This window comes from Scardinius erythrophthalmus, assembly GCF_964197995.2.
Source record: "Scardinius erythrophthalmus genome assembly, chromosome: 4".
NCBI lineage: Eukaryota > Metazoa > Chordata > Actinopteri > Cypriniformes > Leuciscidae > Scardinius > Scardinius erythrophthalmus.
In genome coordinates, this window is record NC_138224.1 from 9,659,378 (window position 1) to 9,682,288 (window position 22,911).

The 22,911-nt window shown below is 38.2% G+C and overlaps 1 protein-coding gene across 1 annotated transcript; it reads right to left on the reverse strand.

The window, feature by feature from the left end:
* Positions 1-1,741: 1,741 nt before the first annotated feature.
* Positions 1,742-21,443, reverse strand: LOC308689069 (stabilin-2-like; the record flags this gene model as incomplete). Its single annotated transcript, XM_081362621.1, has 13 exons — positions 21,261-21,443; positions 21,061-21,167; positions 20,718-20,834; positions 20,422-20,571; positions 20,083-20,331; positions 16,986-17,099; positions 11,884-11,950; positions 10,863-10,885; positions 8,821-8,898; positions 5,429-5,526; positions 4,209-4,221; positions 2,434-2,511; positions 1,742-1,858 (listed from the first exon to the last, which is right to left on the reverse strand). The coding sequence occupies exons 1-13, from the start codon at positions 21,364-21,366 to the stop codon at positions 1,742-1,744; spliced, it is 1,317 nt and encodes a 438-aa protein (XP_081218747.1). The 5' UTR covers positions 21,367-21,443.
* Between the last annotated feature and the right edge of the window lie 1,468 nt (positions 21,444-22,911).

Consider the following 22,911-nt stretch of genomic DNA (forward strand, 5'->3'; position numbering starts at 1 on the left):
GCTGCTCCTCTTGTGGACAATAAGTGTGTCTGCAATAATATATGAAAACAGCAGATGGAGGAGGACATGGGTTTTAAACACCTGCACATGGTAAAAGCTCTATGTCGCTTTCACGTCTTGTAGAGAATTCATTTCATTGGGATTGTACCTAAATTGCCGTCCTAAGGGTAGAAATCCACAGACATATACATTTACACACAGCAGATAAGATATAGTAATACATCAGTTAGTTCAGAAGTTGATATTCAGTCCAACAGCATTGGGACTTTTGTGTCTGAGTTCCAGACAGACTGTCAGATTATTGCTGGAGATTTTACATCGACTCTTTCTGCAGGTTACATCGAGACGCCAGTAGTTGGCGATAAAGTGACATTCATTCAGTAACGAAACAAGTGAGTGACTCAAGAATCATTCATTTAACTGATTTGTTCAAAACATGATTCATTTAGCCATTGCAGGCGGAGAATGCGTCTCTATGAGCTAGAGATGATTTTAGACAGCATTTAAACACAGTTAAACAAGCTGAAATCTGAATTTCTATGAAGTATAATATCGGTCAATGCAAATTATTGCAGAAATGTTTGGCCATGGAGACAAGTAATCTGCAAACAGGTCATGGATGATAAATTATTTGTCCTACAATTTGTTTTAGTGACTAAATACAGCATTAAAGGGTTAGTTCACCCAAAAATGAAATTCCTGTCAGTAATTACTCACCCTCATGTTGTTCCAACCCCGTAAGACTTTCGTTCATCTTCGGAACACAAATTAAGATATTTTTGATGAAATCTGAGACCTGGATCTCTCCTCCTACAGGCTTATGGACACCTTAACTTGCTGGCCCAGAAAATGTATTAAAGTCCAAGTGACTCCAGTGGCTCAATCTTAAGTTTATAAAGCAACGAGAATACTTTTTGTGCGCAAAAACACAAAAATAACGACTTTATTCCACTTTTCATTTCCTTCTCTCTGGACCTCGATTTTTTTTTAACGTAGTGTAATATCGTAGCGCGTCTGTGTTGCACGTCACCATGTATCACACATGACCAGAGTCGCCCAATAGTAAGCCTACGTGGTGACGTGCAACACAGACGCGCTACGCTTAAACACAAAGTAAAAAGACTCGAGGTCCAGAGAGAAGGAAATGAAAAGTGGAATAAAGTCGTTATTTTTGTTTGTTTTTGCGCACAAAAAGTATTCTCGTCGCTTTATAAACTTAAGATTGAGCCACTGGAGTCACTTGGACTATAATACATTTTCTGGGCCAGCAAGTTAAGGTGTCCATAAGCCTGTAGGAGGAGAGATCCAGGTCTCAGATTTCATCAAAAATATCTTAATTTGTGTTCCGAAGATGAACGAAAGTCTTACGGGGTTGGAACAACATGAGGGTGAGTAATTACTGACAGAATTTTCATTTTTGGGTGAACTAACCCTTTAATGGGATCATGCACTTTCAAATCAATGCAACATCTGGTAAATAACCTCCTGATTTTTTTTTCTTATTAGACGACTTCTGTTGGAGTGGATCTACAGTGATGACTGTTTGTAGAGCTCAACTCCAGTCCTGGGAACCACAGCGCTGCACATTCTGTTTGTCTCTCTTATTTAATAGCAGTTTTAGTTCATGCAGCTCTGAAAACGAGTTGATGATTTGCATCAGATCAGATGTATTAAATAAGGGAGACAAAAATGTGCAGTGCTGGAGCAGGATCGAGAAATACAGGTTTGCATGAGAACTGAATCATGGGAGGAGGATGAGTGTGTCATCTCTGGGTGGAGGAAGGTGGTTCTTCACCATATCCTCACTGATGAAGCCTTGCTTGTACTCACAACCTACCTCATGACGTTGATTACTGGCCTGTCCCAATACACACACTTGCAGTCTTGGGCACTTGACAGGAAGTTCAATGTACAAGACTGTCCTGGGTCTAATAAATGCCAAAGCTCATTGCTCTTAATGGACACTAAATCCACATTATCTCTAACACCACATCAGAGCGATATTTAAAGCGTATCCCATCATTCATCTTTGAACTCAATAGCCCAAAATCTCAAGATGTTGAGAAAAACTTTAATTAGATGTTACATAAAATTTGCTTTGGTAAAGTGCAACTGCTTTTTAATACTAGAAGCATCACAATTACCAAATGTGTTGTCTGTTACATAGGGACGACTGAACAGACATTTAAAACTTTACTTAATTTCACACCACTATGATGTAAGTGTGCCCCATTGAATAAGAAAAATTCCACACACACACACGATCTTCACAAACACTTGGGCCAAATACAGGAAATACATCAGACTCAAGTGTTGGTATTGGGACAGGCCCTATATTTAGCATGTCACCTTCTGATGATGTCTGTTTGAACTTAAGTCCTAAACTGAGGTTTATTTGCCTAAACAGCATGTGGGAAAACAAGACGTTCTTACCGCTCTCAGTTTAGACTGTGTCGGGTGATTGTCCATGACCTCTTCAAACCCGGAGCGTAGGAGAATGTCTTTTTCTGTCTGTTCGAGAACACACAAGAGGTAGTGAGTGGGAAAGTGGGTATAATTCTTGGTTTTAAATAATTAAGTTGACGACACCTGCTGGTCAGGTAAATGTAATAAGAATACAGTGCAAACATGTATTGACACCTTTTACAAACCGACTGCAGATGTTTCCATTGTTATTAAATAAATGTACAAATCATTAAATCCCATTAAATATGAAGTATGAAGTGTTTTATTAATTCGTAAGGCTTGCTTGTTTTGTGTGTTTTTAAGAGGGCTTGGCTAATCAGGCCAGTAAAGTACAATTAACTTTCACTCTCCATTTTTCTACACACGTTTGTCACTAAAACTGAACCTAAACTATAAAAGTGACCTGAGATCAGTTAAAACTCTATATTAGCTGCTGGTTCATGAGTTTACCAGGTTAACGCCACCTAGTGGTGAAACATGTTTCTAAACCAGAGGTCTTCAATCCTGCTCCTGGAGCTCACTGTCCTGCAGAGTTTAGTTCCAACCCTAATCAAACACACCTGAATCAGCTCATCGTGGGGTGCTTCTCAATTCTTATTAGTGTATCCTCGTTTCCTCTCCTCGCTTCCTTTCCTCGCGTCTCAGCTCCGCCCCCTGTAGGATGCGAGGGAAGGCTGCAAGGAAAAGACTCGAGGACAGAGGGATCGAATGAAAGCTTTTTTTATACATTGGAATCCTTGATCACTCGAGCGTCACTTCATCGCGTCATCAGCAGCGCTCAGAGGATCTGCCCTCATGTTGTTGAAATTTGTTTATTTAAGAAATTCATTATAAATAATAATAAAGAAAGATACCATGTTGAAATATGTGAGGTGTGTGGTTTATATAAACTGCAAAAGTAAAGTATAAATCAAAATTATTGTGACCGATGTGAAGGGGGAGGAGAATTTATACGTGCTTCACGTTTTAGTCGATAAAACTCTTCCGCATAGGATCCACCTGTGTATCCTCGCTCATGACTCCTCAGGAAGCCTCCTCACTCCTCCATCCTCGACTCCTCGCGGTGCAATTAGAGAATTGAGATGTCCTTCAAGATGGCTGAGCTCGATCGGTTTCCGGGTCATAGGATGGAGGACGGAGGAGAGAGGAGACGAGGAGGGATATTGAGAAGCACCCAAGCTCTTCAGAATCGCTTGAATATTCTAAGGCAGGTGTGCTGAAGCAGGCTGGAACTAAACTCTGCAGGACAGTGGCCCTCCAGGAGCAGGATTGAAGACCTTTGTTCTAAACAGTATGAAGTGGCGAAGCATTGTTTTGCAGCAATCAAATGCCAGTTTGACATGTGCTCTGAACCACTGATTCAAACAAACGATTGGTAAAAGTTTCAAAGCTGCATGAAGCAGTGTTACATATAAGAGCTGTAGACTCACCGGTGTTAGAGTCCTGACATGTCTTGATCACACTCCCTTACTTTCCCATCTCTGCTCTGCTGTCCTAAGAATAAAAAACAAAAAACATTAAAAGTTGCTCAAATACAGTCGAAACATTGAAATTATTTCATAAAAATAAACACAGAATAATGCTAGAAATGATTAGGTGAATCATATTTATAAACCAGCAAAAATTGACAGCTTGGAAAACAAAGATGCAAAAAAAATTAAACATTTAAGAAATGTCTAGACAAAAATTGTTTACCTTTCTTAATAATTCAAATTCACACATGACCCAAAAACAAGCCACACCTCATCAGATCTTCTGTGGTGCAGAGGACAATCAATTGCCTTCAAACATGAGAGTCTGAGTTCAAATCCCAAACTGCTGACTTTTCCATCAAATACAAAAACCCATCAATAAAAACCCATCCATAACAGCTTTCAGCTCAACAGACTCAGTGGTTCAGGTGATAAAGTGTTGGTCTTTAATCAAGGAGACCAGAGTTCAAAACTCTCTCTTGTTTGTGTTAAATTATTGTGATTATATCAAACAAAGTGGCCAAAACACCAACTCTCAGTGTGAAAGCCACAGTGGCGCAAGTGGCAAAACACACGTTCTGTGATGATAAGAGAGCGCTGAAGTTAAGGTTCAAATCCCTCCTCAGTCTGCGCTCCCAGCAATTTAAATTAAATTGTTATCGATAGTTATATCAAAGAAAAGGCCCTAGACTGGAGGGCCACACTGGAGGGCCACACTGGAGAAATCTGTGGCTCACAGGTAAGAGCGTTGCCTCACGGTTTCAGAGGTTGCTGGTTCGATCCCAGCCAATCACTGAACTGCTGCCTTTACCATTAAATACAGCAAAACTCGCAATAAAAATTCATCCAGAGCATCCTCTAACTAAACAGACTTAGTGGCTCAGTTAATAGAGCGTTGGGCTTTAATCGAGGAGATCTGAGTTCAGATCCCATTCTTGCTTGTGTTAAATTGTTCTGATTATATTGAACAAAATGGCCAAAAACACCAACTCTCAACGTGAAAGCCACAGTGGCGCAAGTGGCTAAACACACGTTAGTTGGGGACATGGGAGCGTGGGTTCAATCCCCACCTCAGCCTGATTTATTGTAAAATCACAGGCCTCATCCAGGTGAAAAGTGAAATATAAGTTCCAGCACATGTCTCAGCAAGAGATCTGTGGCTCACAGGTAAGAGCGCTGCCTCACGGTTCAGAGGTTGCTGGTTTGATCCCAGCCAGATCTCTGCAATATGAGTGAATGGTGTATGTGTGAAGGGGCGGGGATGTTTCGGGTCCCCCCCCGAACCCCGTCACGATGTCCAGCAGCGGTTATGCTTCTTTATACAATGAAAAAAAAAAATTAGCTGTCTAAAAATTTTGGCCCGCCGTACCTTCCCCACCTATTTAGGTTCCCATCATTTGCTTTGTAAAGGGATGACCCTCCAAAAAGAAAATGATGGTAACCTACATGTTTAGCGCCAAACAACAACATTCACACGTTAGAAGTCTTACCCGTCCATCAGCAGAAGTCCATCATTACAGTGAATGTCTGTCCACACGTCCCAGAGCTCTGCTTCTGATGACTGGACGCTCCAAACACATCCTGTATTCTGTAGAGGAAACATAAACACAAACATTACTACATACTGAATAACTAAAACATCACAATCTAAAAGTTAGTCTATATAATAGTTAGGCTAAATGTAATTGACTACATAAATTAAAGTCCTAAAGCTGTACAGTGTAAAATATATAATACATAGTTTGAATGCTGAATCAGTAATAATATTTTGGTTTAATCTATTGTTCTTTTAATTAAGTTACTGTCTTACAGGCCACAGACCTACAGGAACATAAGAAATAGAAACAAACACCCTCCTTCAGGTGTGAGTGCTGACCCAAAAAAGAACGAACAGATGTTTTTTTGTTCAATGCGATTTTTACATTATTCTGAAGTTTTAAGGTCAAGACTAGGTTTAATTCACCATAAACAATTAATAAAGAACAATAAGATCACAAATCTACGTGTTAACGGGTCATAGTTAGTTATTTAATAGCTAAATTATAGATTATTATCAAAGGTAAGACTGCATCAACAGAAAAAAAAACAAGATTCATGCTTCATAATATGAATATCAGAGGGCGATTCATTCAAAGATTATAAAGCCAATGCAAAACAACTGATTCATTCGTTCTTCTAAAAGTCTGACAGTGAGTTCAACAAGAGAGCAGAATGTAAACAAAGTCTGTGATAAACCTTCATAGAGGATGACCTTCATTATAGCCTTCATAACTGTCAAATAACAAGACTTAACGTTAAAGACCACAACAAAATGAACGTTTAGTGCGTTTTAGTTCATGTTCGTTCATTTTATAGTCACAATAAATGCAACATTTAATCATCACAATATGAATCTAATAAACTGACATGAGCCCTGCTATGAAATATCAGAAGAAAGCAACAACACATAACAACTAAAACCGTAAATAATGACTTAAGAGCACAGAATAATGACTTAAAGTCTTAATAAGAAGATAATGCAAGAGAAAAGCACTTTATCTGTAGAGTTTACTTACATGACAGTTGAGTCGCTCGCGTGACATCTTTGCTTCCTGAACTTTATCGCAGCGTGTGTGGGATTTGTTTGTTTATGGGCTGAAATATGTGTCGTTGAGTGACATTAAAACACTGTTATCTGCAGTTGATATAGTTTAAACGGTGTGCACGTGTTGTGGCCACTGTAACAAGCGTCATGTTGTCAAGCATCAGAAGCTGTCAGACTGAACCTGAAACTCGCTGACGCCGCCTAGAGGAGCGGATGGAAAACTGCACTTCAGTTTGAAACGACATGATCGAGGCGGCGGCCAGTTGTAGGTGAGGCTGAAATTCCGAAATATCTATGATTTTGTCACGGTCTCGACCAGCAGAGCAACATGGATTTAGAGAATAGAGAACAGTTTTAGAAAATGAACCAGATCAGCTCTCAACTGATGGGTACTAAAAAGATGAAATGTGTTGAACTCAAAGGCACGTGCTCAAAGTGTAAAGATATAAAATACGGTTCGATGTTCTTCTGTTTGTAAGTTTTTTGTTTGTTTGTTTAAAGTAGCTGTTTTTCTGTCTATAGTTATTTATAATGATATGCATCATGTTTGTTCACAGTTAAAGTACAATGCCCTCGTGTTGTTGTGTTTTTATAATAAAGCATGATTGGGAATTTGAAACATAGGACAGATTACTTATCAAAATGAGACTGTCTAAATCTATAAACCAATGCAACTGCTAATATTACGACTAAAATGTTGTGTCTAATAGTGGCTATTTACTGATGAAACACAGGCTGAGATCAGACCAGTATAGAGCTGGTAAGTCCCGCCCCTTCCGCAAAACCCCGCTGGACCTCAAAGTTGAAAAACCGTCAATGCAAGTGAATGGGAGAAAATAATGATTTTCTGGTCCCGTTTGAATTGTGCCATGAATGTGAACACATGTTGTCTGTTAATTTTTTATATAACTTTTCGTGTAAAGAATGATACAATTTAGCTGGTAGAAGTTTGATACGGTTAGACTTTGTGTGAGAGCACTTTGTGGACTACAACTCTCGACGCGTTTGAAACATCAACACCACTCGCACACGAACACTAGCTCACGGATCCCGCTCCCGCTAAACATGGCTGTGTCTTTGGTGCACTTCACCGCCTTCTTTCAGGGAGAGGACAAAATCGTTGATGTTGGCGAAAACCACGTGCAAGTAAACTTTATGGGGTGACGTCACATAGGCGACATGTAGTCTTTCTCGTTATGTCTTTTCCACAACTGCTAGCTGAAGAATCATACCATATACTGTCAAACTCATAACATGAAGAGTTATATAAAAAATTCACAGACAACATATGTTCACATTCATGGCACAATTCAAACTGGATCAGAAAATAATTATTTTCTCCCATTCACTTGCATTGACGGTTTTTCAACTTTGAGGTCCAGCGGGGTTTTACGGAAGGGGCGGGACTTACCAGCTCTATAGTGTGTCCGCTGCTCCTCTTGTGGACAATAAGTGTGTCTGCAATAATATATGAAAACAGTAGCCTAGAAATCTAGACGCACCCTAGCGGCAGCAAAATGTATTTTGCAGCCAGGGCAGTCTAGCAACTCTCCATAGACTTTCGAGCTGCAAAAATCTAAATTGGGTCAGGCCAATCACGTTATTAACACGGCTTAACATAATGACGACAGAGTTGCGACGGTTCCCTGCTACTTGAAAACAAAGAATGACGGCTGTTGCTGGCGAACATCTTTCGAATCGGCTTTGTCCGCGACTCTGGAGGACTTGGAGTTAAGTTTTTCTTTGAGAAAAGAGCAAAGAACGGCACTTAATTCATTTTTAAAAAAAGGAAGATGTGTTCGTAGTTTTGCCGCCCAGATATGGCAAAAGTTGAATCTATCAACTAGCTCCGCTGTTGGGAAAACGCTCTGGTTGGTTGAAGGTCCTATTGCGTGCAGAGGGAATTTGAAAGACAGACGTTTATCCCGCCCCTCGGATTAAACTGCGTCTATGGTGAGTTGCCAGACCTAACATCTTGATGTAGGTCTGGCTTGCCAGGCTATGAAAACAGCAGATGTAGGAGGACATGGGTTTTAAACACCTGCACATGGTAAAAGCTCTTGTCGCTTTCACGTCGTGTAGTAGAGACTAAATTTCATTGGGAATGCACTTTCAAATCAATGCAACATTTGGTAAATAACCTCTTGATTTTTTTTTTCTTATTAGATGACTTCTGTTGGAATGGATCTATAGTGATGATTGTTTGTAGAGCTCAACTCCAGTCCTGGGGACCACCACAGTCACCTAAACTGAGGTTTATTTGCCTAAACAGCATGTGGGAAAACAAGACGTTCTTACCACTCTCAGTTTAGACTGTGTCGGGTGATTGTCCATGACCTCTTCAAACCCGGAGCGTAGGAGAATGTCTTTTTCTGTCTGTTCGAGAACACACAAGAGGTAGTGAGTGGGAAAGTGGGTATCATTAAATCACATGAATTATGAAGTGTGAAGTGTTTTATTAATTTGTACATTTTTTTTGTGTGTTTTTAGGAGGGCTTGGTTAATCAGGCCAGTAAAATACAATTAACTTTCACACTCCATTTTTCTACACACGTTTGTCACTAAAACTGAACCTAAACTATAAAAGTGACCTGAGATCAGTTAAAACTCTATATTAGCTGCTGGTTCATGAGTTTACCAGGTTAACGCCACCTAGTGGTGAAACATGTTTCTAAACCAGAGGTCTTCAATCCTGCTCCTGGAGCTCACTGTCCTGCAGAGTTTAGTTCCAACCCTAATCAAACACACCTGAATCAGCTCATCAAGCTCTTCAGAATCGCTTGAATATTCTAAGGCAGGTGTGCTGAAGCAGGCTGGAACTAAACTCTGCAGGACAGTGGCCCTCCAGGAGCAGGATTGAAGACCTTTGTTCTAAACAGTATGAAGTGGCGAAGCATTGTTTTGCAGCAATCAAATGCCAGTTTGACATGTGCTCTGAACCACTGATTCAAACAAACGATTGGTAAAAGTTTCAAAGCTGCATGAATAGGGCTGGGTATCGTTCAAAATCTTTCGATCCGGTGCCATTTTCGATACCTCAGTTTCGATACCGGTTCCTAACGATACTTTTTTCGATACCGATTTTATGAAATCCATTTTAACAAGATTACATAACACATTACCTCAGAAAATGTTGGTTTTATTTTTTCAGTTTGATTCATGCTCCTTAGCCAGTGCACAAAGGAACAAAAAATGTTTTATAAAGAGCTCATGCTCTCCAAAGTGATTTTTAAAAAAATAAAAAATACAGTAAAACTTGTAATATTGTGAAATAGTATTACATTTTAAAATCTTATTTGAATATATTTCAAAATGTAATTTATTTCTGTGATGTCAAAGCTGAATTTTCAAAATCATTACTTCAGTGTCACATGATCCTTCAGAAATATGAAAACAGTTTGCTGCTTAATATTTTGGAAACTATAATACATTTTTTTCATGATTCTATGAATAAAAATGTCAAAAGAACAGCATTTATTTAAAAATGAAATATTTTGTAACATTACACGTTTTAATGTCAATTTTGATAACTTTAATGCACCCTTACTGAAAAAAAAAAATTCTGACTAACCAACACATTTTTGAACGGCTGTGTACACTCAGTAGGTTATTATTGCAATATAAACACTGTCAGAGTGATCAACAAGGTACCTCTTCATTTACGAGTTGAAGGCGAAGCAACTTTCTGCTATTATGTTTACTCCGTGGCCGTGCACTGTCAAGGTCTTCATCATATTTATCGTGGTACCGGTCTTTGCAGCAATTATTTTACCGCAAACACTGCATCGCGCGCTGTTGGCATCGAGCCTGGAGAAATCATGTACCCACACTTTTGATCGACTTTTCCACATCTATAAGGTATTATGTGTGTGTGCTCGCGTCTCATGAATATGTTCGCGGAGAGTTTGTGTGTGTGTGCTCGCGTCTCATTGAGTATGTGCGCGAGTTTTGTGTGTGTGCTCGCGTCTCGTATGCGCGTGGAGAGTTTGTGCGTGCACGCGCGTCTCATATGAGTATGTGCGCGGAGAGTTCCGCGCTTCTCGTGTGTGTAGAGTTACGCAAACTCTACACATGTATGTGCGTGAGCAACTTTATGTGTGTCGTTGTGCATTTCATATGTATTTGAGCACTGACATTGACGAGTTAACCCCTTAGGTATCGAAATCTGGTACCGAACAACATGTCATTTTTCGATACTCGATGGTATCGAGGCAATTCGATCGGTACCTAAAAAGTATCGAAACTCGGTACCCAGCCCTATGCATGAAGCAGTGTTACATATAAGAGCTGTAGACTCACCGGTGTTAGAGTCCTGACATGTCTTGATCACACTCCCTTACTTTCCCATCTCTGCTCTGCTGTCCTATGAATAAAAAACATTAAAAGTTGCTCAAATACAGTCAAAACATTGAAATTATTTCATACAAATAAAAACAAAATAATGCTAGAAATGATTAGGTGAATCATATTTATAAATTGCTAAAAAATCATATTGCTAAAAATGTAAACATCAAGGAAATGTAGTGATGCCTCAAATACCTCCAGCCTATGTGAAACCCAAGGTGGTGCTAGTGGTTAAACACGTCCTTAAATCACAGAAACAAAAAACAAGCCATACCTCATCAGATCTTCTGTGGTGCAGAGGATAATCAATTGCCTTCAAACATGAGAGTCTTGGTTCAAATCCCAAACTGCTGACTTTTTCCTTCAAATAAAACAAAGCTATCAATAAAAATCCATCCATAACACCCTTCAGCTCAACAGACTCAGTGGTTCAGGTGATAAAGCATTGGGGTTTAATCAAGGAGACCAGAGTTCAAATCCCATTCTTGCTTATGTTAAATTGTTGTGATTATATCAAAGAAAGTTGCATAAACACCAGCTCTCAGTGTGAAAGCCACAGTGGTGCGAGTGGCTAAACACACGTTAGTTGTGGACAAGGTTGCGCTGGAGGCATGGGTTCAATCCCCACCTCAGCCTGATTTATTGTAGAATCACAGGCCTCATCCAGGTGAAATAGAAGTTCCAGCACATATCTCAGCAAGAGATCTGTGGCTCACAGGTAAGAGCGCTGCCTCACGGTTTCAGAGGTTGCTGGTTCAAGTCCAGCCAGATCTCTGCGATATGAATGAATGCTGTGGTGCGAGTGAGGAGGTGTGGGGGATCATGGTCCCTCTCCTAAGCTCCCGCACGATGTCCAGCAGGGGTTATGCTTTTGACTGGAAAAAAATGAAAATGGGTAATAAAAAAAAAATCCGCCGCCGTCGTCGTCGTCCGCCGGTCCCCGTGGCCCTTCAAAAAGAAAAAATGATGTTAACACATTTACATGCCACCAACACACACTGACGTTAGAAGCATTACCTGTGCCTGAGCAGATGTCCCTCAAATACACGTCACTGGGTGTAACGGTCCAAACACACCTCTCATCCTGTGGGGCAAAGACATAAATCAACAAAGAGTTTACTCCATACTGATAGAAATGAACAAAGACGGCGCTCTATATTGTATATAAACGTCAACTTTTAGAATACCTCAAACAATCTCATTTACATATTTATTGCCCCAAAAGACATGAAGACATTACACCATGTTTTATACCTAAAATAATTTAATGTAAATAATGTAAATTGACTACAAAACTTGAATTCCTAAAGCTGTGCAGTGTCAAATGACAGATTATATTAAACCTCAGTAATACTGTAATAATTCAATATATTCTTCATCCTAGTTTAGTTCTGATGATGCTATTAAATTATAGGGGTGTAAATCGGACAGTTAATCACGATACGATATTGATTCTCTCAGCCAGCGATACGATATTTGCCGATACCTCAAAAAATTATACGATTACGATTTGATTCAGGGCTGTATCGATCCATTAATCGATATTTAGATATTATGTGCCAAGTGTACACAACCAGTTACATTTATCAACTCACACTAATACATGCAAAAATATATAACATGAAAGTTTAATTAAACTCTTTGAAAATTGCACACCCTCTCCCAGTTGGGACATTTACAAGTTGTTTGTTACAAGTAAAAAAAAAAAAAAAACATGATATATGAAAATGAATATAACAGAAGAATTCATTTGCAAAAAACAGATAACTCCGTTCTTGTTCATTTTCATATATCATGTTTTTTTTATATATATTGTGCATTTGAATATCAATCAAACTGCAGTTGTTTTGATTAAGTAATAATAACAACAACAACAATAACAACAACAAAAATACAGGTAACTTATAAAATTAAAGTTCATTGAAAGTATTTCTAGTACTTCTGTTAACCGCCATACCTTCCCCACCTATTTAGGTTCCTATCATTTGCTTTGTAAAGGGGTGACCCTCCAAAAAGAAAATAATGGAAACCTACATGTTTAGCGCCAGACAACAACATTCACACGTTAGAAGTCTTACCCGTCCATCAGCAGAAGTCCATCATTACAGTGAATGTCTGTCCACACGTCCCAGAGGATGCTCCAAACACATCCTGTATTCTGTAGAGGAAACATACACAGTTATTACTTCATATAGTATATGTACAGTCTCTATAATAAAACATAATATACATTAAATAAATGTATATAATTTAGATGCAAAAAAAATTAGGGCAATATATATGTTAAAGATAGATTTAAAAACAGTGATATTAGATGACTGACATTTGTGTATTTTAATGATATGACACTCGTTGTCCTGTGGTGGTAAAAAAAAAAAAATGGTGGAAAAAAAGCTGAAATTCTTAAATTAAGGGGGTAGTACTTTGACATAATATTTATACTTTTATATTTTTTTGTTTATTTACAGAAAGTTGCAAACTTTTTGCAAACAAAATTGTGGGGAAAAAGAGACAAGAAAATTATAGTAGAGGATTCTAAAAAACACATTATATGGTTTATCTAAATGTATACATTTAATCAAACATGTGCAAATATATCAAAATGGACAAGAAAAATATCTGGTTTGGGATCAGAGAAAGCGACCTGTTAAACGAACACTCCCTTCTTTCTCTTTTCTGCGTTGCCATTGGTTAAAAACATATGTCACGCCCTTTAGGGAAAAACAAACGAATCCGGAACGAGAGGCGTTGGCATTCTCAACTCTCATTGGCCAGATTTGCAATCGATCACATTGCTTGACAAGCACGTAAACACACCCATAGATATCATATAAAAGCGTTTATATATAGACTGTAAAAAAAAAATAGTTTTATATATGATATCTATGAACACACCCACCAAAACCAGCTTTTCATTGCTTGATTTACAAAACATTCCTCTGCATCACAAAGTGGATTAAAATATAACTTTCTTTGCGTTTTGTGCTTACTTTAGATCACACGTGCACAATGACAAGTTTTCTCTGCCTGCCAAATAAATAACGTTACATTGATATATTCATCTTGAATATTTACGATGCTTCTTATTTATAATTTTATAAACGTTGGAGGCATGATTTCTGTCAATACGAGTTGAAACAGCCTTAATCAAACATTTCAAAGCGAGGAACTGCTGCTCTAGGCTACGTACAAACCGGTACAAACACACAGTTTGGTTGTTAACGAGGGTGAAACCACATTCCGATTAATGTGACACACACACGTCTTTAACACATCACATTTTCGATAAACGTGTTATGTGGAAATGTAGTGCTTTCATGACTCACATGGACATGATCGGTGTGTGGCATTTGAAGGTTCTACTGGTTCTAATCTACTACATCTGATTCGAATCATAGACAGTGATTCGAATGGACTCTGGGTTAAAGTGAATCCGGCTTCTGTCGCCTAGTGGAGCGGATGATAAACTACAGATATAAGTTTCTACCATGAGTCGTATAGTACTACCAACCGACTTAAGTTGCTTCAATTGGGCTCATTGACTATATTCCGAAACGACACATACATACGTTAACATTTTCATACTCAAGTAAAAGTCCATATTCATTATGTTACACGTGTTTAAGGCAATTAACAAATAGGTGGTCGTCAGCTCCCTCTTGTGGTCAATTAGCTTATCACCATCATTAAATGAAACGACAAAACCAAGGTAGTCAGTCAGGTGAGAGGACTGAGATTTAAATTCATGTATGTGAAGACAAAATTATGAAGTATAAATTGTATATATATTTTTTTTTTCCTTAAAGCATTTTGAGACAGAAAAGAGTGAGTAAAGAGGCCGGCATTGTCATAAAAGGAAAGGTAAAAATACACTAGTTACACCGCAAATAATGTATAACAGACAATCTTCACACAATTCTTAAAACATACTCTTACCTTCTTCCAAGGCTTCTGGTTCAAATTCCAAAAGGCAATGATTTTTGAGTTTTTTTTTTATTGTAATATGCACTTTTTATTTTAAAAGTGTACAACTTTTGTCAAGAGTGCAAACTGAACAAACGTTTCACACAGGCAATATCCTAAGCATGTAAGTTCTTAGCATTTTTCTTAAAGGTCCCGTTCTATGCCCCTTTTCACAAGATGTAAAATAAGTCTCTGATGTCCCCAGAGTGTGTATGTGAAGTTTGAGCTCAAAATACCCAACAGATCATTTTTTACAGCATGTTTAAATTGACATTTTTTGGGGCTCAGAAAAACGAGCCGTTTCAGTGTGTCCCCTTTAAATGCAAATGAGGTGCTGCTGGACGACACAGGGGGCGGAGCTTCATGAGCTCGTGCTCAGTCTGTCAGGAAAAATTCATCTCACGGAATGATGATAATATCAGAAACTCTCAGTAACGGCGTTCATTTCGAGTCGGACAATAATGCCTACAGAGTCAGATTGCTGTATAGAGATGAAACAGGTATGGTTTAGTAGTTTAATTACGGTTATTATAACGTATTTGTCATCTGCTTGTAGGCTATGTATCCATTATTTATTAATAGCCTACAAGTCTGCTGTCTGAATGATGATCAAACATGTACTGATGAGTTTAATAAAGTTTATTGTACATCACACAAAAGATGAAGCGTCAGTTTTACTTCAGAAAATCACCGTAAGAGCTGAGTAAACACAGTAGCCTAAGTTATAAGAAGTGCGCAAGTAGCCAGTAGAGTTGAGGGAGCATTCCTGTGGGCGGAGGTTAGTCAAGAAACGGTTCTGGTGATGTCACTAATGCAGGATGTAGAGGGGTGTAGTCCAATCGAGCCGTTTTTTGTAGTCAACTTCTGTTAAATAAAATATCTCGCTTGGCATTGAACTTTGAGCTTTATAATTTTACAGATATTATTTATGCTCTAACAGCAACATTACACACTAACTAAAGTTTGAAACATGGAATCGCATGCAACGGGACCTTTAACAGAAAATGATTTTCAGGTGGATGTACTTTAAGGTGCTTTGGATAATTAAGCATGTGTCAAAGATTGTAACCCCAAAATACTTTTTTCAAATAGTACATAGAAAGAACCTTCACAGTTCTTGTTTTATTTCATTTGTGAAATTTTTTTGTGAATATTTTTTTTTTTTTTTTTCATTTATGCTTTTTATTTGAAACATTGTGTGTTGGACATTATTAATGCCTGTAGTACAAAAGAATTTAGAGACTGCTAGTAAACAAGTTCAAAACATTTACACATTCAATTCCTGTCTCGCATCCAAAAGTAAACATGCACACACAACCTCAGTAGATTCAGACTGATTTCTGAATTGATTGATCGTCTATGTTAGCACTGTCCCATGACTCACAATGTCCTCTCATGTTCTCAAAGAGAACTGCACCAGGAATGTCTGACTGCTTTGTTGCTGGAGATTTAAATAATCACATAGCACATGTTTGGCTTTGAGATTTCAGCTGTCCTGTAGAAGGTCATAGGATCCACTGGAAATCACTTGATGCTTGTCTTCGCCCTTTTGCAAAAGACGAAACAGATCCATTTTTTTAATGAACATCAATGTGAACACATTTATTCAAGGAAAGAGTATATTCTTGTAAAACCTGATAAAAATTACCTGCATTTAACCAAACATAAACTTGTAGCAAGCGAACAATTTTTGGTTCCCAAAATGTTCTGGAAACATAATTTTCAACCTTAAATTAACCACTAGAGAACGTTTTGTAAATGTTCTTTTTAAAAAACAAAAAACAAGTATAGATAAATAAGTATAGAATGTTCTGTATAGATTCTTTTGAGAATTTTTACACACACACAAACTCCCTGCAAGGTTCTGGGGAGGTTAGTTTATGGTCATAAAAATAAAACCTAAAAACCATTAGAGAAAGTTATGTATAGGTTAATTTTAGGATAAATCTATATATATATATATATATATATATATATATATATATATATATATATATACATATATAAAATAAAAAAAAAACTCCCTGCTACTTTCTAGCCTACAGAGAATGTTTCCTGAACACTCTCATATTGTCCCCAAAAACACAGGAACCATATAGGAAACGTTTTGGTTTCTGGTTCTGGTTTTTTTCTGGGTAAAAAGCTGCTTTACTCACGTTTGAATCACTGACCGTCGGAGTTTGTTCTTTTGTGGCAGGTACAGAGTCATATAGAGGATTACTGATGTTTGGACTGGATTCTGATGGGTTCACATCTTCCTCTTCATCCTCCTAACATTATAATAATTCAAATAATTATATATAAACACACCACATTTAGACAAAAAGGATGTATATGTAATAGGGCTGTCAATCAATTAAAATATTTAATCGCAATTAATCTAATCAGTGTTGGGGGTAACGAGTTACAAAGTAACGAATTACAGTAACGATATTACTTTTTTGGGTAACGAAATAAAGTAACGCATTACACTAAAAATATCGGTAACTACACTACTTTACTAGACTATAGGAACGCGCTTTCCTGCGTTACCCAAGCCATTTTTGCCTGCGTGTAAAGCTCTGATCTGTTTGTGCTGCGTACATGTCTGTCTGTGTATGTGTGTGTGCGCGCGCGTGCACCGTTGTCATAGAGATCGATTTGAGTGACGTAGCTGCTGGTGCGAAGGGGAGCGGGAAATGGAGACGGAGACAGGGGGGTCCGGCCAGTGGCAATATTCACATCACTTTCAGTTTATTGCTCGAAAGGACAAAAATATTCGCGTGAAATGTACTTTGTATGCCCAGGCAGCAAGTTACTGGCCATCGGGACTACCGGGAGATTCCCAGTGGGCGGACGTGCCTTTTGGGTCGACATCTCTTTTTTTTTTTTCTTCTTCTTAACGGACCATAAAACTCGTACATCGGCGGCCCATTCGTTTTGCTTAATTGGTGGCGCTGGGTTAAGTAAGTGCGTGCCGGTGTAATGCATTAGTTAAAGTCTGTGTCAGTTTGTTTTTTTTCCTGATAGCTGACCGGTCCATGAAACACCGTGGCCCATTGGATCTTTTCTTGATTGACACTGGGCTGGTCCAATCACATCTTTAAACACATCCCCCTTTGGGCTTTGATCGAGCGTGCACGTGTGTCAGTGTGTATCTGTCAAAATAGTCTGAGAGATGGAGAAGAAACGCAAGGAATGTGCAGAGAAATAGCGTGAAAAATAGACACAGGCCCTTCAAGCAGACGCTGTAAAATGTGTCAAAATGTTTTCTGCAGCAGCATGACCTTCATCAGCTCCTGTGGCTGATGATGAGGATAGTGAGGAGGATCAGGACAGAGATGAGAAAGTGTAGAGCCTGCGGTAAGCAGAACTAACAGTTACTTTCAAAACACTTAGGCTATCCCATACACAAAAGATAAATATATTTGAAATATATTTTCAGAGTATATTTTGGAATATATGCAAATATTTGAAATTGGCCCAATAAATATATTTCACACTTAACATCATATATTTTTGTTATATTTCAGAATATATTTCAATGTACTTTTTTTCTGTTTGGATCCCCAAAAGTGTCAAAATATATGTGGCATATATTCCAAATACATTGAAATATATTCTGAAATACAACTAAAATATATGATGTTAAGTGTGAAATATATTTATTGGGCCAATTTGAAATATTTGCATATATTCTAAAATATACTCTGAAAATATATTTCAAATATATTTATCTTTTGTGTATGGAATGTCATGAGTGTAGGAACCCATTACCCAGTAATACATTATTTCCACATCTGCATAGTTGACGATTACCGTAATTTACTATAAATTTAATGAGACGCGTTTGTAAACCATGTTTTCCGTCAAAATAAAAGATTATGTGCTTATATCTCTTTCAAGTATAGAAATTAGTACAAAACTAATTATGAAAGTTTCCTTTATTTTTCAGTGCTTTTGTTTTACAATATATGTATATTAGTGTGCTATTATTATTATGGCCAAAATGCCGATTTTTTTTTTTTTTGTCCCAGTCCAGCCCTGATTATGTGTCTACCACCGCAGACATTTGTCCTTTATCCTGTTGTTTGTGGATTTTACAGTGAGGCATATTTCTTTGTGCAGACATGTATATTATTCTTTCATATTTTACATGCCATTTTGTAGGCTACATTTATAAACACTATTTGGACAGGCTAAGTGATGATAGGGCTATGATGTTTGTCGGTATCTACAGGGTAAATTAAGAAATGGGAAAGTAAAGTAATAAGTAGTGAAGTTACTTTTCAAATGCAGTAACTAGTAAAGTAATCTCATTACAATTTACAGAAGTAACTAGTAACTAGTAACTAATTACTTTTTTTGAGTAACTACCCCAACACTGAATCTAATACACAAAATAATTTGTGTGGATAATGTCAGACTGATCTCATGAAATGGCGCATGTATGACACGCCAATTCGTATTTCCATTTTTGGCGTGTTATCAACACGCATAATCGCTTTTCAGCGTGTTTATCAACGCCGTTGATTTACGTTACATTACTGTATATAAATATATATGACCTACCCCAACCGCGTCCCTAAACCTACCCATCACTCGGGTTAATACCATTTATGAGTGTTTCCCTACCATCCTAGGAAAAAAAATATTGCTCCCCAGATGTAGATATAGATTTTCCTCCGTTTCGCTCGGACATTTAACGGCGTACACATACACGCGGAATCACTCGGCCGTTTAACGGCGTACACATACACGCGCGTGGACATACACGCGGAAAGCTCAAAATGCGTATAAATAACACGCCACTTGACTTGAAAGTGGCGTGTATGTTTACGCAAAGTCATGATTTCATGTTGATAATGTTCAGAAAAATAGTGATGGGTGATTCATGATTCATTCGTATGTCACGTGACAAATGAACGAAAGACTCGGAAGGTAAAGTAATTATTTATGTTCCCTGTAAATTATTTTTGACTGCATTATAATGATTTCTTATTCAGTGTATGATGAACATGGCAAAGGTTGATGTGTTCGGGGGAATTTGGCTGTTAAAAGTATAACATTTAAAGCCACTTGAACGAAATGACTCGAATAAAGATTCGTTCGTTTTGATGGATGAGATCGAACAAGAGAGTCAGTAAAATTATCCGAATTTCCCATCACTACAGAAGAATAATTTTGTTAAACCTTATTTTTTTCCATAAATAGTGAACTTTGACAGCCCTAATATAGACGTGAACACAAACAAGATGCATAAACAAGGATTACCTTGAAGTAGTGGAACTGGAATGGCTTTGTTTTATGTGTGTAGAAATTGTATCCCACAAATCCAGCTGCTACGATGAGGATGATGAGCCCCAGGACGCCGATGCCCATCCCAGCCTTATGAGCCGGGTGGATGGATGGAGGTGGAGGGGGAGGTGCTTTTAATGGGCCCTGGAGAACATGGATGACTCCATTGGATGCAAAAATGTCGGAGTCAATGACATAACGGTCATTGATGTATCCTGAGGAGGTCTAAAGAAGGCAAGAGAGTGATGACAAGCAGATCAAAGAGAGTGTGTCCATATAACTCAAATTAAGCAATGAAGTAACTTATATCCTCACCATTACTTGAGGGTTCTGCAGATCCGGGATGCTGGTGATGGTCAGGCTTTGTCCCAGTCGTGTTCGGACATGAGTGATGTTAATAAGTGCCTGAAGTACCAAAGCCCTCCCATCCAGTAGATGGTGCTCTATGTCTCTGCCGCTCAAAGTCTGTTGAACACATAAGGAAAATTTTAGAGTTGACATTTTTACATTTACACTAAATTTTTTGTGCAAAGTTTATTTTACATTTAACTTTAAATTGACAACAAATGGCAACAAAAATTAAACGTATAATTGGTGGATGTTTGAGTCACCTGGTTGGTATAGAGGCCATCATTATCAGGTACAAACAGAGTGGACTGGACAGTAATATTACTTAAGCGATTCACAAACTTTTTTCCTGATGCAGAAGTTGAATAATTCAGGATTTGCTGAAAAAGACAGAACAGTCAGATACATCCTAGAAGATTCACCATGCCCATAAATAAATCATTTCTATGATTTAACAAAAAAAACAAGGTTCACATTTCAACCCTCGAGAAAGCTTTGCCCCATCGACTTCCATTGTAAGTCCATTACAGCAAAAATTTGTATTTTTATTTTTTTCAAGTCAAAACGATCGCCGGTAATTCTGTCAATAGCTGAAGCTGTACTCACAGACATGAAGTTAGACAGGGTTGGTCTGGCTGAGAGAACCTGCAGCAAGTTTCCTGTACAGGAGTATCCGTCACCAATGTAGCCAGTTTTACACTCGCACTTCACATCTGAAACACACACAATCAGTCTAAACCCAAGCTTTGTCCCTGCCTGTATACACTGATTGAACAGCTTCACAAATATCCCACAAGGACTTTTACCTCTCACTCTATAGCAGAACGTGTCCCACGTCTCACTCAGGTTATTGCGAATGCCGTAGTCCACAATACCCACATGTCCACAATACCCACATGTCCAAAGCCACATTTTGGGTTAGAGAAGCTCATGGGACACGCTACCCTCGCTTTGTCAAGCCAGCCTGCTGCGCACATGTTATAACCTGCCTGCAAGACAAGCGTAAGAGAAAAGATACACGTTAAAGGGGTGGTTGAGTGTGATTTCACTTTTCTAACTTTAGTTAGTGTGTAATGTTGCTGTTTGAGCATAAACAACATCTGCAAAGTTACAAAGCTCAAAGTTCAAAGCAAAGGAAGATATATGCTTTTAAAGAAAAGGACTACAACAAACGGCTGGTTGGGACTACATGACATTCCTCTCGGGTTAGTGACATCACTAATCCTAGAATTTACATAAACCCCGCCCCCAGGAACACGCAGTCCATGTTGAGAAGAGGAAAAGTTGTTGTATAAGAGTACATTTGTGAGTCAGCTCAAACTTTAGCATCCATCTTTTCACATGCAATACAAAGTCACTCTGTGTGCATCTCACAACAGTTCATATGAGCAATTTATAGATTTATCATGACAGAATATCCTAATTGAAGATAGTTAACTCCACATCAGCAACATAAATTCATCCACTAACCATTCAGAGACGTCCTGTTGCATTCTACATGTTGTCACTTCTTCTTGAGTCTCTCCATCCTTATCTGACTCCGTTTAACATTAAAGGCAGAACAGTTTCTGTCATTTTAGTGTGTCTGCGTGAGGTAATAGCAGTTGCTAACAGACGCTCTTGAAACCCCGCCCTCTGCAGCAGCTCATTTGCATTTAAAGAGCCAGGCACAAAACGGTGCGTTTTTGCTCACCCTCAAAAAGTGACAACTTTAACTTGCTATATAAAAATATCTGTGGGGTATTTTGCGCTAAAACTTCACACACACACTCTGGGTACATCATAGATATATTTTACATCTTGTGAAAAAGGCATTATACCACCCCTTTAACATTCAGACAAATGAACAGCAGCCTAAAATGTTTGTGTTACTTTAGGAGCGGCACCTGCTGGGCATATAACAGCTGTGTGTAGGCAGCGATAGTTCCTCCTGCCTCTTTGCAGGCCTCCTGCGCCATTGTGTAGTTGAGTTTGTATACTACCTTTGAGGGACGATAATGGAAAACCCCTAATGTTTTATCTAAACAAAGGAAAAAAGTCGTAAACTTTGTTTCAAAACCTAGTGAGCTGCCTATGAGATGAGAAACAAGAGCTTTTGTCTAAAGACTAGTTAATAGATGGAAATGGTATGAATTAAAAGCCTAAAGCAGTACAATGTAAAATATATATATATTACTGATTATATTATACTTCAGTAATACTGTATCAACAATAATCTATTAATTCAATTAAAATTAAGAAGACTTTAAACACGAGTAATGCTAAAAGACGGGTTTAATGGTTTTAGCCTGGTTCTGGACTGTATATATGACAGTTTTCATTAGAAGAAAAGCACTGCAGCTCTACAAAACCATGAAGCCGCAGACATACACTACACACACCAACTATTTCTATTAACAAACTGGATTATTATATACAGTACGACAACTACCAACAACAGAGACAAAACCCACGATT